The sequence below is a fragment of the Drosophila biarmipes genome, chromosome 3L (genome assembly GCF_025231255.1).
Source record: "Drosophila biarmipes strain raj3 chromosome 3L, RU_DBia_V1.1, whole genome shotgun sequence".
NCBI lineage: Eukaryota > Metazoa > Arthropoda > Insecta > Diptera > Drosophilidae > Drosophila > Drosophila biarmipes.
In genome coordinates this window covers 3542828-3562001 of record NC_066613.1, presented here as the reverse complement: position 1 = coordinate 3562001, position 19174 = coordinate 3542828, and the positions used below count along the sequence as shown (strand labels likewise).

The window sequence follows — 19174 nt, the reverse complement described above, 5'->3', positions numbered from 1 at the left end:
GCTAAATTGCGTTTTATTAAGTCTAAATAGTAAAATAAATAGTAAATAGTATACTAAACAGTATACAAAATAAAATTATATTTTTAATTTTTTTATTTAATAATATCATTAATATTGTTGCTTTCTTTTTAATTTTTGTTATAAAAAAGAAACTTTGTTTTTTATGCAACAAATTTTTAAATGTTTATATACTTGTCAAAAATTTCATTTACGACTGCAGGGGTATTATCAAAGGTTGCTGATGATCGTTTTTTTTTTTAATTGAATATATTTAATAAATTGTTGTTTCACAATAACTGCTGCCGTCTTTTTCTACACTACATCTTCAAGTGTGTGTGTGTGTTTTACAGAAAAGTCTTATACGTTCCCTAAAGTTCCGGAAAAAATTTTACTTGTAAATAACGATTGACATGTCAGCTTTCACGAATAAGCGGTAAAGAGCTTTAGGCATACAAAAAATACGAAACAAATCTGGCATGTCGCTCCGCGCCTTCTGCAGAACTGAAAGGATGTCAGACACTAAAAGTTTTTTGTTTTTGTTGTGCCTAAAACTCTGTGCCGCTGTCGATGTGATCAGAGATTTTGGCGCAGCGTAGAAGAGACCCGACAAAAGCGGTCGTGCAACAAAGATTCCTGTGTCTTATAATGTGCCGGGTTTTCGGATGCCGTCTAATAAAAAATAAGTCTGTTAAGCTATTTTAGTATTCTCGACCCTCATTGTAACAGACTCCCTGTTAAGTATTTTTTGAGTCGATAAAGTGACAGCTGATTTCACAAAGCCAACAAAGAGGAAGACAAAATACAACAGATGTTTATTCGTTTGCTGAAAGTATAAATCATAATTTAAAAACATATACCTTTGGTCAATTCACGCAGGAAAGTGAAGGCGATATTGTCAACTTTAATAACTTTGGAAAAGAAAGGACGAACTTACCAATCCGACATATAAGTTTTACAAGCCAATCATAAATAAATGAGTTGATGTAAAACATAAACGGCTGGTGCAAGAGTCAATGAAACGATGTTCTTCGCTTAACAGCATGTTTAAATAAATTAAAGGCGAAGAGAAAACCGATTTGCTTCTACCACCCCTTTATCTGGTCTTTAAGTTTTTCGGACAGATAGCTTTCAGGGACTTTGACAGGGACTCGAGAAGCCGGACTTTTTTTCATAAAACTCAATTTAAAATAAAGTAGTAAAATGAGTCCAACGGAGTCAACTTCTATAGCCCTTTTGAATTACGTATGTAAGCACAAGGCTTTATTTTTGAAGTACGTTAGAGGATAATAATGTGAATAAGATGGTTCCTTTTTAAAGACTAGCTCCCAAAAAGTTTCGTTTTAGTAGGTGTTTAAAACAGAATCAGTTAGCCTGTTTATTGATTTAAAATGTCATTCTTAAACACTGAGCATTTTGATTTGCTCTATTCAGGAACCTGTTTTTCTGAGAACTTTTTAGGTTGAGAATCTTCTAAAAGCTGGCATCGAAAATTTTTGCGAGTATTTGGCATTTTGCTTGTGATTAAGATTAAGTCACTAGGCTGGAAAATCACTACATTTTTTAATTGATCAATTTTGTGTTTTCCCAAAGATTTTGACTATAGTCTAGTATGATGTGACCATGCTATTCTAAGGAATACGAAACCAAGCTGTGTTATGCGGCACCTCAAGATAAACTAATGAACATCTTTTATTGCACTTCATTGTTTCTTAAATACGAGAAGTAATCTAAAAATACAGGACTTGCACTCCATCGTAATGTTTAAGACACCCAAAAGAGTCGCATAACAAATAAATAAATTTCAGGGCAGCTACTAAAAAACGTGGAAGTTCGTTATCGTACAGAACTATTAAGATGGACGGTGGCAACAGAAGTACTATAAATTATAAAACTGTTTTAGATCCATGTAAACTTGGCCGTGCAACTAGCTAAATAGATTTAATAGAACTGGATATTTAGCACATTGTGTAGAGTCTAGACTTTAAATTTGTTAGTTGTCACAAACTTTTGTTAAGCCACGAAGGTTTGTTTTAGATCGGAGGATAATAGGAGGAAACGCATGTAACAATTACTAAGTCGAATATGACTCATGTACTGCCCCTGTGATATAAGTGCAATATGAAAGAACAGACCAACGAAAACAAGCTTTAGTCCTATTTTATTTATTTATTTATTGAAAGTTTACTCCACGAATGACGACTTTTTAGATATTTAGATATTGGGAATTCAAATAACGACGGAATACAGAAAATTTATATGTATGTAAAACTGCCGGAAAGAGATAGTTTTATACCCAGAAATTCTATGTTGTTTTATTCCTCGAGAATAAGTACTTAAGATGTTAATTCTGAGTCAGCAGCAAACAAAACGTCAAGTCCGGAGATCAATCCCACAAGTAGTGTAGATTTATGGGAAAACTTTGGAAATAAGAATATCCGATTTTAACCAGGCTTCTGTAAATACAATAACATTGAAGGTATTTCTGACTTCTGTTAAACGAATTTTCCTTTTTTTAAATTCGAAATCTTTATCGAAAATGCATACAGGCAAAAATTTGTTCGAAAACACAGTTGTAAAGTGAGCAAAGGAGTACCAATTTTAAATGATGTCATATTTCTAGCGACCTTTATTTTTTACGGATATATGTCCCAATATCTAGGGATGAAAGGTCTGTAGGTGCATCACCAGTTTTAGTCGGTACTCCAGACGTTAAGTCAGCATGCGGCGTTTGATTCGGTGTTGTATTATTAGCCTTAGAATTTTCTTGTATCTCAGGAAGAAAAATTTCGTGAGCTGCACATTTGGGGACCGTTTTTTTAGCTTAAGTCTCAGTACCACTTGTGCCATGTGAGATCAATTGCTGTGCTGTAGACATTGGATCACCAGAAGGAGTTTTACGGGCGATAACTGTGTACTGCCTATCGACCGCAATCTTTTTTCGTTTAGGGAAATCCGACTCAGATAGTATGAGACTCAGATAGCATAAGACTCAAGCGCATCAAGGAGATCCGTATTTTTAAATCTGTTGCGGGTAAATTTTGTGACAGTGCTCTAAGTGAACTACCTTAAAGAGATAGCTTGGTCTTCATATGCAACGCAATCATCACAGTAATAACGCAAGCCACTTCTCATGTCAATTGCATCGCTTAACAGGCCTAAAAAATCAACGAAAATTGAATGGTAAATATTATCGCAAGTTTGGCGCTAAATAGATCCAGCAAAGATCACCGTTTTGCATTTTTTTAATAACAGATTGCCATTATTCCCATTCCATTATTGTCGCTTTAGTGGAGTGCCTCGACCATCAGATACCCGTTACTCAGCTTAAGAGAGCAAATAGGAAATATAGATACATATCCAGCAAAACTATATGTTAGGGCACCACCTATCGGCTATTTCAGTAGATGCTATGTAGACGGCAGTTAGATTTTACCGTTTTAACCGTTTTGGGGGCGTTAGAGCGGGTTTTAGAGTGGACGAGGCACATTTTTTTAGGTCAGTCGATAAGTTTTGATAAGAACAACACAATTCTGTTAAAATGTTTATCCTATCATAATAACTGTAGGCGTTACAGATTTTCGCGGATTGTGGGCGTTAGACTCTGCGTGGCACCCCGCTGAAACAAACTTACGCTGTGCAGGAAGCCTAGGAATCTACATGCCAAGTCTGCCTAGCTCTTATAGTTTCCGAGATCTCAGCGTTCATACGGACAGACACACAGACAGACGAATCTAGTATACCCTTTTACTCTACCCGTAACGGGTACAAAAAAAAGGAAGATAAAATACAATAACAACATTCACTGCAAAGAAACTTTTTTTATAACATGCATTTCTTTTATGCTGAATTATATTATCTTTTATTATATTGTATAACAAGAATGATAAGTGAATGAATTCTTTAGGCAGTGTCCCATCGAACTACTGGATTTCGGATGAGTGGGCCTATGCATGGGGGACAGTCTCTTGATTGCTGAAATGCCTACAGATATTGACCCCGAAGTGTTGGTCCCTTCCACTACGGTAGTAGTCTTTGAAATGATAGTTGGCAATAGAATATAATTTTTGCAAGAAAATCAAAGTCTAAGATTTTAAATATACTGAACGTAGCCTATTCATATGCAAATTTTATAGCTGTAATCCAAAAATATATCACCTCAATTTGTTAAGCGGATTCGAGATTTATCTAAAAAGATAAAGAAAAAACTCAAGATATCCATTTAAAATACTTTCTGATTCCTTTTCGTGGTCTAAGGGAACTAACACCCTTCTTTCTTTTATTTAATAATTAAAGACTTCCAGGTAAATAGGTTTTCGAATACGAGTATGAGCAGCAAAGCTATATTGTATAGCTCTACCAAACGTGGCACGCTTTTAGCTATAATTATTAATGATACATTGTGCCAATGGAAACATAAGTCAAAATATTTTTCTATTATGAAAACTGTGGCCGGATCAGGCGGGGCAAACTTTTTAGGTCAATCGTTATTATTGTTGAGACAAATAAGTGCATAGTTGTTATAATTTTTGTTCTAGCATAAAAACTGAATGCGCTGAAGTTTTCTCGGGGGCCTAACAGTGGGCGTGGCACCAAGATGAAACAAATTTGTGCCGCGCCGAAAGTCCAGAAATCTGCATGCCAAGTCCCACCCCTCTACCTCTTTTCGTTTATATACAGACTCAGATGGCAAACCGCTAAGGAAATATAAACTACTGGTTGTCGAAGTTTTTTTTTATTGATCTTAATTCTGGTCTTATGTGGTCATGTGGGTCCTGCAAGGAAATGGTAGCTGAGATGAGCGGCTTTATAGAGCAGACTCGAGACAGCCTACTGAATACCTCAGGCTATTGAACTGAATGATGGGTTCAATGCCGTCTGTGCCCAGTTTAATAATAAAAAATTATTAACCGAGTCGCCCAAATGCGAAAAAGCCAGGGGGTAAATGAACGAACTGTGCCAATGGATACAGCTAGCTCGGGCGAAGTGCATTTTTGCGGAACAAAACGCTGGAGGGGCGATGTGAGGATTGCCGTTACCTCTAGCCTAATATCTGAAAGAATTCTCATTCAAATCCCAAATGAAATTGAATTTCTAATTGTAAAAGTTTCCTTCCAATCTTTATCTGTTTTTGTTAAGTTCTCTTATAATCCACCTGGCTCTGATATAGTAATTAATGAGCACCATCTGTCTGCAATAAAATCTGTTCTACCCGTTATTTCTTGGTCTCCTCGTACTGACTCACTTGTCGCTATGCCTTTATTAGTCCATGATTTTGTGGATAGCCTTTTAGAATTGTCGTTACAGCAAGTAAGCATTATACAAAATTCCTTAAGTATACAATTAGATCTTGTGTTTGTTTCAAACCCGACCGAAATCACGGTATGTAGAATTGACGCTAATTTTTCGTATATTGAGATGTAAAATTTAATTAAATTTCCATGACCTTTAAATGGAGTTTGGATTCGCAAAGAGCAGTTTTTGAAAAAGCAGGAAAAAGGCTAAACAAAATCTAAATAAGAAACAAATTTGACCCATAATTTTTACCACCGTATTAAGAAAAATTATCTTTAAAATACATACATAGTGTTTCGAAATACCTTTCTTAAGATGCATAGCACAGGCCTGTAGCTTCAGTACTTCACAAGTTACGGGTATACCAAATTGAGCTATTTATAGCTGTTTTCTGTCCAAACTAGCTACTTTTCACAACAGTGGTAGAATTAAAGATTCTTCTATTAAGCTGGTTGACACAGGGACTGAAGAGAACCGGTACCGAAACCGGAACCGGAACCCTTTCCTTTTTACGGAACCGGAATCGAAACGAAACCGAAATTTTAATTTTCGATGAAATCGGAACTGGAACCGGAACCGATTATTTGGCATACTGTGGAACCGAAACCGGAACCGAAACTGATATTCTTTTTTTGAGAATGAGTCTCGGATTTTAAATCATAAAATATTTTCATATATTCATATTTATTATAGTACAGTTCTAACAGTTGCGTTGTGGGGTTGTGGCTCTGTGACTTGTTGATATGTAATTGAAACATGAATAAATGCGAATGATGATATATACATATGTTGTCGCAATTACTTTTCTACACGATTATACATTAAAAAAATGAAACCGATAGTGGAACCGGAACCGATTCGTAATATTTTTTAGGAACCAGAACCGAAACCGGAATCGTTTTGCGATTTTTCTTAGGAACCGAAATTGGAACCGGAACCGCTAACAGATTTTTATAGGAACCGAAACCGGAATCGGAACCGGTATTCCAATCGGTTTCAGTCCCTGGTTTGACATCATCTTGGGCTGAACTCTGGACTGGTTTATGTGCTTACTTTTGATGATTAATAACTTTGAAACGGCTATTTTTAAAAGAAAGTGTCGTACGTCAAAAGTTGAGGAATCTCAAAAGCTATACACCTTGAATTTGAAATTAGAAAAAAGGCTAAATAAATTTAAAAAAAATATATACTTTGACAAATTATGTGAAAAAGGAGTAAAAGTATTTTGAAATACCTTTCTAACCACGTATAGCACAAGCACAAGTGGCTTAAGAAGTTCACAAGTTATGGCTATTTATAGGGGTCTACTCGCCAAATTTTATTTTATTTTTGAACGGATCCGATTCTAACAGTTCAGGTGTCATTCGACGCGTATTTTAAGTGAGAATACAACTAGGTTGTAGCGGGGGTACTTATCACCACCGAGCCCAACAACTTAAATAATCTACATTTTAACTTTTACACTTTCACCACTTTTTTCCTAAACCAATTGATGTCTGGTAAGCAATTATTTTAGTTTTTGCAGAACCTTTCGATTTATTTAACACTCGAAACAATCGGATGATTACTGTAGATTTTCACCGAAGCCTTACTTTGTTTTCGATCGTTCCTATGGCAGCTATATGATATAGTCGTCCGATTTTGATACAATATATGAAGATATATAAGCAGTAAAGCGATATTTTAGGGCGCCTCCCACCGGCTTTTTCAGTAGATGTTATGTGGGCGGCAGACAGATTTAAGCGCTTAAACCGTTTGTGGGCGTTAGATTGGGCGTGGCACATTTTTTAGGTCTGTCGCGGAACGGATTAGGCTATCGATAGTCAGGATTTTTATGAAGTCAGTATTTTTATGATTTCTAGTATTTAGTTTAGATTATTTGGTCGCACTAAAATCGGGTAAAAAAGGAACACAATATTTGGCGGATAAAACACATCGATTTGCGCCATCACAGAAAGGGGAAGAGAAACTGCGGTATGTAGGATAAGTAATTATGTATCAGGTTAAGAACAATTGTCTTTAGAATAAAACGCTCGTTACACACCACATCACTTCAACAACTGTCCTGAGTGTTATAAGGCATTCCCGTGATCGGCCAAGCGGTGACAAATTCTTTTATTCGCACTCTGCAAGATGATGCCCACGAAGCACTCACGCAGGCGGAGCCCCAGGCTGGAAGCCTCGGGCGTTCCCGCAACTGCGACCACCACGGCCACAGCAACTGGCACCGCGACCAGCTCTGCGAGTGTGGCTGGTGATCGGCAGAGGCCACAGACTCCGAAGGAAAGTGGAACAGCCGCCAGGAAAGCGGCAAGTAACCTGCAGCCCGAAGCGACGGGGCAGACTACGGATTCCACAACTGTAGTGGCGGCCTTAATGGAAAAGATCGCACATCTGGAGTCGAAACTGGCGAAAGCAAGAGCAAGTGGAGGACAGGCAGAGGCCGCCAGAGATCCCGTTGGAACCGGGGCACGCGGCGTTGGAGTGAGCGGTGCAGCGAATACACCGCCATGTTCGAGTGGAACGCTGCCACATCGTGGAGCAGCGCCACGGCAGAGTTTGAGCGAAAACCTGCCCAGGCAGATGAGGGACAATCTGCAAACGGATCTCGGAGTGACGCCATCGCTGCAGTTGCCGGCACAAGTGAGTGCAAATTTGCCGCCACAATGGAGTGCGAATTTGGCGCCGACGCTTGGCGGCCATTGGGCAAACGGACAACCTGTGTCAACAACAACAATACTGCGCTGTTCTCCGCCATCTTGTGTGACCGCCGCAGCACAGCCGGTGCTAGGTTATGTTCACCCAGAGGTACCTGCGCCATCGCCCATATCATATGGAGCGCCGACGACAAGCATACAAGGATGGACGCCACGCAGACTACCTGATCTTCCCGATTTCGAGGGTCAGCCAGAGGAATGGCCAATATTCCTGTATGCGTTCACGGAGACAACTGCTGCCTACCAGTGCACCGAGTTGGAGAACAACCAGAGGCTAGTGAAAGCCCTGAAGGGAGAGGCTCGAGAAACAGTGAAGTCGTTGCTCATCCATCCCAGCAACGTACAAGCTGTTATGGAGCAGCTACGATTCCGGTATGGACGCCCGGAGCAACTGATCCGCAGCCAATTGGAGAGCGTGCGCGAAGTGCAGCCGATTCAGGAGGCCAACATCGCGAGGATTGTGCCGTTCGCGACGAAGGTTAGCAACCTGTCAGCGTTCCTGCAGTCGACCGCGGCCGGCAGCCATCACCTACCCAACCCAACCCTAATGGAGGAGCTGATAGCCAAGTTGCCGCTAAGCAAGAGGTTGGACTGGGCAAGGCACGCGGCCACGATACAGCAGTATCCGACGGTGGCGCACCTGAGCGAGTGGCTCCATGAATTCGCCACTGTCACGGAAGCCGGAGCCAGGGAACAACCGAAGCGAAGGATTCTGCACGCGAATAGTGTTCGCGAGGAGGAGCGATATGTCGACCGCCCCAGATGCTGCCCTATATGCGAGGGACAGCACCAGGTCAGGGACTGCAAGGACTTCATCAGCGCCTCTACAACGACACGGATCGAGTCCGCGAGGAAGCGACGACTGTGCTTCTCGTGCCTGGACCCCGGACACATGTCCCGGTTCTGCAGGAAGAGCCGCGGATGCAACGTCCTCGGATGCCAGATGAGGCATCACCACCTGCTCCACGAAGTACCTGAACGATTCAAACGGCCACCAGTCGCAGATGAGGGCCACAGGAGGGATCAGGACCGACAGCCGTACAGACACGGCAACAATCGGAGGGGAGTGCCACGGTCAGTGGATTCCAGCGAAAGGAACCATCCTACGTCGGCCGCAGTTGTAGACGCGCGACGTGAGCGGGATGAAGGGCGATCGGCGTACGATCGCCAGGAGTTGCCGCACCGAAACCTCAACATTGACTCAATTGGATGCCACCTACTGTTCAGGATATTACCCGTGACGCTGTACGGCGAGAATACGAAGGTCGATACGTACGCACTGCTGGATGAAGGATCGTCTGTCACACTCATCGACGACGAACTCATCCGCAGCCTGAACCTGAAAGGCGAGAGTCGACAGCTGAATGTGCAATGGTTTGATGGAAAATCCGCCAAAGAGCACACGAAGGTGGTCAGCCTGCAGATCAGCGCAGCGGGCAACCAAAGCGCCATGGGCTGAAAAATGTGTACGGAGTGGCCAATCTGAACCTTCCGATGCAGAGCATGCGTCAGGAGGATGTACAAGCAGTGAAGGCGAACACGCGTCTGCCGGTGATGCCGTACAACAATGCGACGCCGAGGATCCTAATTGGACTGGATCATGCGCATTTAGGAGTACCCTTCAGAACCAAAAGTTATGGATCTGGAGGGCCGTTTGCAGCAGACACCGCACTGGGATGGGTGGTATATGGACCGGTGAACGGAAAGCCGAGCTCGCCGCTTCTGAGTTCGTGCCTCCTAGCCGTGCCCCAGGATGATCTTCTGGTGAAGATGGTCAGCGACTACTTCGAGACCGAGAATTTCGGAGCGAAGCCGGTGCAGACAGTCGCAGCTGGCAGAGTGGACCTGGAGCCGTCAGTCGGAGATAGCGGCGACGCACGGGCCCTGAGCACCCTGGAGAAGACCACCAAACGTGTAGGCCAGAGATACGAGACCGGGCTGCTATGGAAGGACGACAAAGTGAGATTGCCGGAGAGCTACAGCATGGCCCTCAGGAGGCTCGTCAACATAGAGCGTAAAATGAAGCGCGATGTGGACTTCGCGTCGGCTTACATCCGGATAATGGACGATTATGTCAAGAAGGGATACGCACGACGACTGGAGGCCCAGGAAGTCCAGAGGTTTCAGGAGGGCAAAGTGTGGTACCTGCCGCACTTCGGAGTGGAAAACCCGAACAAGCCTGGGAAAATTCGGCTGGTTTTCGATGCGGCTGCCAAGGTGGACTGTGTGTCTTTGAATTCAGCGCTACTGAAAGGCCCACAGCGCTACAAGCCCCTCCCAGCAGTGCTCTTCCATTTTTGGGAAGGAGTTTGGGTTGGAGTTTGTGCAGACATCAAGGAGATGTTTCATCAGGTGCTGATGCAGCCGAAGGACAGATGCGCCTAGAGGTTTCTGTGGAGAGACAGAGACGACCAGCGAGAGCCGGACGTATACGAGATGGCAGTAATGACGTTCGGAGCGGCCTGCTCACCATGTTCGGCGGACTACGTGAAGACCGTGAATGTCTTGCGGTATAGCAGCACGGACCCGCGAGCAGCCTTGGCCATCAACGAATACCACTACGTGGATGACTACGTCGATGACTACGTCGACAGTTTCGCCAGCGAGGACGAAGCTATCGCCATCTCGACACGGGTGAGAGAAATTCACGCTGAAGCAGGTTTTGATTTGTGCAGATTTACCTCCAGTTCGTCAAGTGTGGTCAGAGCGCTGAACCCACTTGAGCCCATCGCCAGCGTCGGATGGACCGAAGCTGAGGAGAAGGTGCTTGGGATGTACTGGCAGCCGGCTACCGATGAGTTCAAGTTCGGCGTCAAGTACCATCGAGTCCCGAGGAACGTGATGATGGGGGAACGAGTCCCTACCAAGAGGGAGTTCCTAAGCCTGGTGATGTCTACGTTTGACCCGATTGGGTTCCTGAGCTGCTACATGGTGACTGCCAAACTGCTGCTGAGGGAGATTTAGCGGAGAGGAGTCAACTGGGACGAGCCGCTACCGGATGAATTGGCCGCAGCCTTCGAGGATTGGCGGCAAGGGATGAGTCGGATCCAGGAGTTCCGATGCCCGCGCCACTACTTTGGCAGCGGACGAGTGCGGACGCTACAGCTGCACATCTTCGTGGACTCCAGTCAATCGGTGTTCGCAGCAGCGGCCTACTGGCGGGCCACGTACGAGAACGGAGACGTGCAGGCGCACTTCATAAGCTCCAAAACGAAATGCGCCCCGATGAGGACCATGTCGATCCCGCGACTGGAAATCCAAGCAGCGGTATTGGGCACGAGATTGATGGACACCGTCAAGCAGGAGCACGGTGTGGCGATCAGCAGCTGTGCGCTATGGACGGTCTCCAAGACTGTGTTGCACTGGATAAGCAACACCCACCGGAGATACAAACAGTTCGTCGGAAACCGGGTGGCGGAGATTTTGGAATCGACAGAGGCGTCCCAGTGGAGATGGATCCCGTCCGCCGAAAACGTGGCGGATGACGCGACAAAGCCGCGCAAGGCCGTGGACCTAAGCATCGGTTCGCGATGGCTAAGCGGACCGCCGTTTCTACGAGGACCAGAGGAGAGCTGGCCGAGATCGAGCGAGGACTGGATTCCTCCGACGACCGACGACGAGGAAATGAAATGTGAGTTTATATCCCTGCAGAGGTTCTCCAGCTATAATCGACTGGTGAGGACGACTGCGTGGGCGCTCAGATTTGTTCGACGATGCCGTGGAATACGTCGCGATGAAGAGGTCTACGGATTGACCGCGATGGAGTGCGCTGAAGCAGAGCGCGCATTGATACGGCAGTCGCAGCGAGAAGCGTTTGCTGAGGACAGCCAAGGAAACGTCGCCAAGGACAGCCGACTGCACGGACTGTCCCCATACCTTGACGAGGACGGAGTATTGAGAGCCAGTGGAAGGATCGACGACGCGACGTGTGTGCCATACAACGCACGTCGGCCGATTATACTGTCTCACGAGGAGGCGCTGGCAGAAATGATCGTGCAGCAACACCACGAAAAGATGTGCCACCAAAACACGGAGGCGACGATCGGATCGATTCGAATCAAGTTCTGGATAACGAACTTGCGGAGACTGCTGCGGAGGGTGGTGAGCAAATGCAACGTTTGCAAGCTGCGGAAGGCACGACTCACACAGCCCGAGATGGGCCCCCTGCCTGCGGATCGACTAGAGGCCAAAGGATGGCCATTTAAGTCTACTGGCCTGGACTACTTTGGGCCGCTCTTTGTGACAATAGGACGTCGCACAGAGAAGAGGTGGGTGGCACTGTTTACGTGCCTGACCACGAGGGCTATCCACTTGGAGATGGCTCACGATTTGTCCACCGACGCCTGCATAATCGCCATGAGGATCTTCATGAGCCGCCGTGGACCAGTGGTCAGGATAAGGAGCGACAATGGGAAGAACTTCGTTGGAGCCGACCGCGAGGCCAAGAGGTTCAGCGAAGTGTTCGAGCCTGCACAGATCCAGGGCGAGCTGTCGTCTAAGGGAGTCGAATGGATCTTCAACTGCCCGGCGAACCCATCTGAAGGCGGTGCCTGGGAGAGGATAGTGCAGTGCGTGAAGAAGGTGCTGGCGCACACAATGAAGGAGCGTACGCCCAAGGAGCATGTACTGGAGAACCTGCTGATTGAGGCGGAGAGCATCGTAAACTCTCGTCCGCTCACTCATCTACCGTTGACGGTGGACCAGGAGGCTCCACTGACGCCTAACGATTTGCTGAAAGGAGCATCGGATATCCCAGATCTCCCCAAGGATGATGAACATCCGCTACTAGGAAGCAGTGGCGCATAGCAAGGATGATGCGCGATCGTTTCTGGAAGCGTTGGGTGCATGAGTACCTGCCAACTCTTGTGCGCAGGGAGAAATGGTGCAAGAGCGTCGAGCCTATCCGTCGAGGAGACCTGGTATTCATCTGCGATCCAGCCATACCACGAAGGGAATGGAAACGAGGCGTCGTGGAAGAGGTGTTCACCGGGAAGGATGGAGTACCTCGTCGAGCAGCGGTGCGGACTACCGATCGAGCCAAGACTATGCGTCCCGCTTCGAAGCTAGCTGTCCTGGACGTGGTGAATGCGGCTGCTTCACGGGGGTGGGGATGTCGCGGAACGGATTAGGCTATCGATAGTCAGGATTTTTATGAAGTCAGTATTTTTATGAAGTCTAGTATTTAGTTTAGGTTATTTGGTCGCACTAAAATCGGGTAAAAAAGGAACACAATATTTGGCGGATAAAACACATCGATTTGCGCCATCACAGAAAGGGGAAGAGAAACTGCGGTATGTAGGATAAGTAATTATGTATCAGGTTAAGAACAATTGTCTTTAGAATAAAACGCTCGTTACAAACCACATCACTTCAACAACTGTCCTGAGTGTTATAAGGCATTCCCGTGATCGGCCAAGCGGTGACAAGGTCAGTCGATAGGATTGTAAGACAAACACATTTCATTTACAATTTTGTTTCTATCATAAAAACTGTACGCGCTACAGATTTTTGCGGTTTGTGGGCGTTAGAGTGGGCATGGCACCCCACTGCATGCAAAGTTTCACTGTTCTAGCTTTTATAGATTCTGAGATCTCATCTCATATACAAATTTTTTTTTTGTGTACCTATCCAAACCTAAAAGATAGGAACTGAAATTTGAAATCGACGGTTTAGATATGAAATCTTTACATTGCTATAAAATCTAATCGCGATCAGACATAGAAAAATGGAAAATGTTCTGACTTGTTTCGCCGAGTACTTTCAAAATTTAAAGTACGGTTTCACTCCAGAAACCCTAAAACAGTGTAAATAATATTAATATTTCCTGTAACAACTTTATAGGTATAATAGCAATACTTAGAATATAAAGCGGAAAAATACCATATATTTTAATGAATAAAGCTGTTTGGTCATTTCACTGCTTGTTATTGTTTTCTATGTTCGTTACGATGCCCGACTATCGAAAGCTACATCGCTAATAAATTAACCCCAACAGGTCGGCAAGCAACAATAATACTAAAATTACAACAAAATACTAGATAAACAAGAAAGGAAGTTAACTTCGGCAAGCCGAAAATTGTATACCCTTGCATAAGTAACACCATGTGTGATTTTTAGGGATTGTTGCTGACTTCAGTGATATTAAAAAAAATATATTTCATTATTTTGTTTTAGACAATTTTTTTGACATCTATATGTGGTTAGAGTATTCCGATTTTTATTAAATTTAATTAGAAATTCTTAATATAATATAATTATATATATATAATAATATGTCAAAAAACCCCAAAGCTATAATTTGTTTCATATTATTTTCCCACCAGTTTTCCGATTGTTCCTATGACAGCTATTTGATATAGTCGTCCGATTTTGATAAAATGAATAAAGTTGATTATTTCTTATAACTGCAAGGGTTTACAAACTTTGGCTTGCCGAAGTTAACTTCATTTCTTTTTTTTTCCACGTCTTCCCCTCATCAACAACTTTTAAAAAAAGAGTCAGAAGAAAAAATTCTCAAATTGAGAAGGACCGATCTTAGGGGTTTCGGTCTCAGTTTTTCTGGGTGTACCCAGTATTGAAGTGCAACGCTAAACAATAATCTCCGAAGATCTGCCTGCAAAAAAATAGATTTCAATATATCTTTGTCTTATAATCTGCCTGCCCACTGCTCTTTTGTTTTGCACTTCTTCGTTATGTTCAGAAAGACCCCAGAAGAAGAAGACTTGGTGCATTCTGTTTGGGTTATGAAAAGAGAAGCAGCCGGCTGTCTAAATTGTGCGTTGCGACACATTTTGATTCTTTAATAAAAGCGATATCAGGTAAGCCAGGTAAGGGCTTCCTTAAGTTCAAGATGTTGTGCGTTGATCCACGTTTACATAATGTCCCTTTTTGAGATTTTTATAGGTTTTACAACACAACTTACAACATTCTGGTTCCGTTACCCAAAGGTGGCGTGATGAAATGTTTTGTGCCAATAAAAATCACGCAAAGGGTTTTAAACAGTTCGAAAAGATAAATACACAAGTATAACACATTTTTTTCAAACACACGCTCTTATTTTTTCAGGTGCGTTGGCCAAGGATTTCGAGGACCCGGACAAATGTTTACGAAAGGCGTTGACATTAATAACAAATTAACAAATCAAAAAACTATATTTACGAGCGATAATTGCAATTCAACAGAAAAATTAAATAATACAATTGAAATAAAATGAAACAAAATTTAAATAAATACTTATGTATTTTAAATTCAATATTTTAAAAGGTGAAAATTCACTGAAAAAATCCAGAATTTCCAATGTTATTTAACCTGGGACGTTTCAATTGGAGGTGACAGGTCAAACAAAAATAAATAAAGGGAACCAGTGAAAACACAAGTGACTTCGAAAAGGTTTCCTTTGCAATTTAACATGGGAAAAGGCGGACATCACATACAATTTTTTATATGGGGCGTCCCTTGTTCTTCACCCGTGTAATCTGACACGTCACTTCGGAATAACACGGTGATTCACAGGGTACAACTTTTTTTCGGAACTGAAGGATAATTTGTCGCCTTTATCACCGCCTGCAACTACTGCAGCGTGATGAGATGAGATGACGCTCTTAACTGAACGACAACTGTTATGCTCTATCCAACATTTATATTTTGGTTATATGTACTTTTCATTTGGACATTATTATTTTAATTTCGTGTTCTTAGGATAGCGGCAATTTCCGTTAAAAAAAATACATTTTATTTCCGTTTTATTACTCGAATTTTATTTAGTTTTCCTACCACTATTTTTTACAACTGAACTGCTTTTTGCAACATTTATATGTTGTTATACTTTTCATTTAGACTTCGTTATTTAAATTTCGCGTTCCTAAAAAATGTAATGCCGTTAACGTGTTTTCGTCGTAGCATCACTAAATCGTCGAGTGACATCGATATAAATATCGAAACACCGATATAACAACAAGCTTTCGTGTGATATATCGGGCAAAACGCCGCAAGTGTGCTCCAACGGTTTTTTATTTTATTTATTTATTTATTTTTATTCAACCCACCAAAAAGTCGTTGTTTTTAACGAAAACTATTAGTTTTTTAGAAAAAATGTATAATATTGTATTTACTACTTTTTTTAATAGCTTCCATTTCTCCTTGGAAAACTTTTCAAGTAAGTTAATTTATTCGAAGACATTTACGAAAACCAGTTACTACCGTTATCTTCAATTATCCCATTACTGGCACTAACTTTTACTATTTATCACATAATCAGAACCACAAAAAATCGTGTTTCGGACGGCAAAAAAAAATATTTAATTTTACATATGTACTTCGTAAGCTATCGAGCTGTTCGAGATCAAAGCAGAAAATAAATTATGACATATAATCAATATTTTAATATTATCGGAATGTTGTAACCCCCAATCTATACTTAGAAACAAAAGGCGACATCGGGCAAGGGAAGATCGAAACAATATATTTGTAACGTAGACTATTTTTGTTATTTAATATATTACATCTGTTGAATTTCGTCATTTCTTAAGACGTTGGGACAAATCGGGGTAAACGCAACAAATCTAGGTCGCATTCTATTGTCTTCGTACATGATAACGAATGCTGTAACAGCAGTAGCTTTTACATTATTCGTTTCTTCTCTTTATGAATGTGTAATATTCATTTTATTCGTTGTTTACAATTTCTTTTTTGTACTTAATCCAGCGTGACCATAAATGTATACGCAAATATTACGACTTTAATCAACACTGGACCCTAGAGAAATAATGGTCTGAAAATAGTATTTTTAATTTATTTTTGGCTAGTTTCTGTTAGGTTGATAGTACTCAACCTAGACCTAGTCCTAACTCGGAAATTATGTAACAGGTAGGAGGAAGCATTTCTTACTCTATAAAATATATATATTCTTGACTAGAAAGCCTAGTGGTGTCGATCTAGCCAAGTCAGTCTGTATGAACGTTGATATCTCGAAAACCATAAAAGCCAACAATTTGGTATGTTTAATTTGATTTTTAACTTCTTAAAAAAATGTTGCTGCGTCTTCCAGAAATAGTTTTATTCTAAAATCTGGCTAGCACCCTCATTTTAAAATATTTTTCATTACAATTATATAAGCAAATACAGTATGCAATCCTGGGAACACACTTCGCTACTTATGTACAAATATATCTCCGTTGCGAACCCATTGGAATCCTAAAAACATTTTTTGTGTTTTTAGTATGATTGTTGCTTACAGACTCGATGGAGGTAAAATATTAGCGATAACAAATGTGCCACGCCCCTACTCGCAGGTCTTGATAGTCAGTTACTGTAACGAACCTATAACTAATAAAACAAAAAATAGTTTTAGGCACCTCTTATAAATATTTTTCATTCTATCGCCCTTTAAATTTCCTAATGGAGTCCTATTTATATAGCTTCCATAGGAACTATCGGGGAAAAAATTTAAAAAAAAAGTTATACCTTCGGTTTTTTTTTAACATATAACCTTCTAAGCTTGGATATAACATTTTTAAATTAGTTCTGAAATTTCGAATTAAATTTTATCAAAATCGGACGACTTCAGCTTTTAAACTGAGAGACCAGTTTGCGTAGAAACGGACGGACAGACGGACTATATCATATAGCTGTCATAGGAACAATCGGAAAGCTGGTGGGAAAATAATATGAAACAAATTATAGCTTTTGAGTTTTTTGACATATTATCTTATAATATTGGGAATATAATTTTATATTTTTTTAAGAATTTCGAATTAAATTTAATAAAAATCGGAATACTCTTATAAATAGATGTCAAAAAAATGGTCTGAAAAAAAAGTATGAAATCTGACAGATACAGAAATTAATTCACAACTTTTATGTTTAAATGCGCCTCAAGCTAAGACTTTTAAAGTCCTTTCTTAGTGGTCTAAGGTATCTTAATTAAAAATGGTATATTTTACATGAGCCGCTTAGCCGCAAGGGCCATATACTATCCTTGCCCATCCACTATCCTTACCCCACACTCCCCTACTTTTAATGGATAGAAATGCTACAAGTTAGTTACTTTCTAATGACTCCTCTACTCCAAACTTATTTAAAGTAACGAAAACTAAAATTAAAATTTTTTAATGAACTTACAATTGTTACGATCACCACCAAACAGCTTGTGATATCTATAAAAATCCGGACGTCCGCCAAGGAATTTTCCATTTTTATTTAAGACTTCTTTTATTAAATCGACGTTGTTCACTACTAAGCAGCGTGTATGTCCAAGAGTTATGGAGTAAATATCACCATACTTTTTTGTTAATGCACCAAATCCCTGAAAAGGGTTATGTTGAAATCGACCTAGTATATCCAAGTTTCCGATTACTGGCCATGGATGTGGCCCAGGTGCCTGTTTAAATTTTCGAATTTCTTTTCCTTGATAAACATGTCCGATTGCTACAAATGCTTTTTTTTTACCACTTAAAAGTAAACATGTGTATGAAATAGTTATCATGATTACCCCAACAAGGAGAATCATACTAAACACGGATATAATCATATTAAGCTTTGTTTTTTTTTTTTTTGGATTTTAGAAAAAAAATAATTGTAATTGATCTATAAAACTTTTATTGCTAACAACAATAAACCACACAGAGTACTTTAACGTTTGCGCTAAAAAGTTGCCAACAGACTTTATATCGAAAACTAATACGGATGCTCTTATATACGACATCATACGCATACAAATATTTGGATATATATTAATATACTATGATATACAATTGCAGGTATAAGTTTCTTATTGGCTGTTAGACAAAAAACAATTTGGATGCTTATACCCATCTTCAAATGAATATACACGGCACGATTCCTAACTTGACTTTAACTTTTAAGATGGTGCCCAAATCGCAAGAGTTATAAGTCTTATTGTAAAATAAAAGCAAAAACAAAAATATTTCAAAATATTTTCTTTCACAAATTCGTATTTATATACAACCTGCCTTATGAAATATAAATTTAAATACAAATTTACATATGTATATTAATGAGCTTGCAGAACGTTGAATGAAACATTCTTATCGGACCTGTGTTTCCTTCGGTAATGGGTCTGGAAACAATGGCGCAATTAAAATATAGTTATCACAATAGTTACATTCAATTTAAAAATCGATTTTTTTTCGGGAGTACCTTTTAGG

At 41.2% G+C, this 19174-nt stretch overlaps 1 protein-coding gene across 1 annotated transcript in view; it reads right to left on the bottom strand.

Annotated features, from left to right (window-relative positions):
• Positions 1-18656, bottom strand: part of LOC108031447 (cytochrome P450 307a1) — a 49439-nt gene extending 30783 nt beyond the window's left edge. The window contains exon 1 of the mRNA XM_044092590.2: positions 18129-18656. Coding sequence (XP_043948525.1) covers positions 18129-18537 — 409 coding nt within the window. The 5' untranslated portion in view covers positions 18538-18656. The remainder of the gene's footprint in view (positions 1-18128) is intronic.
• Between the last annotated feature and the right edge of the window lie 518 nt (positions 18657-19174).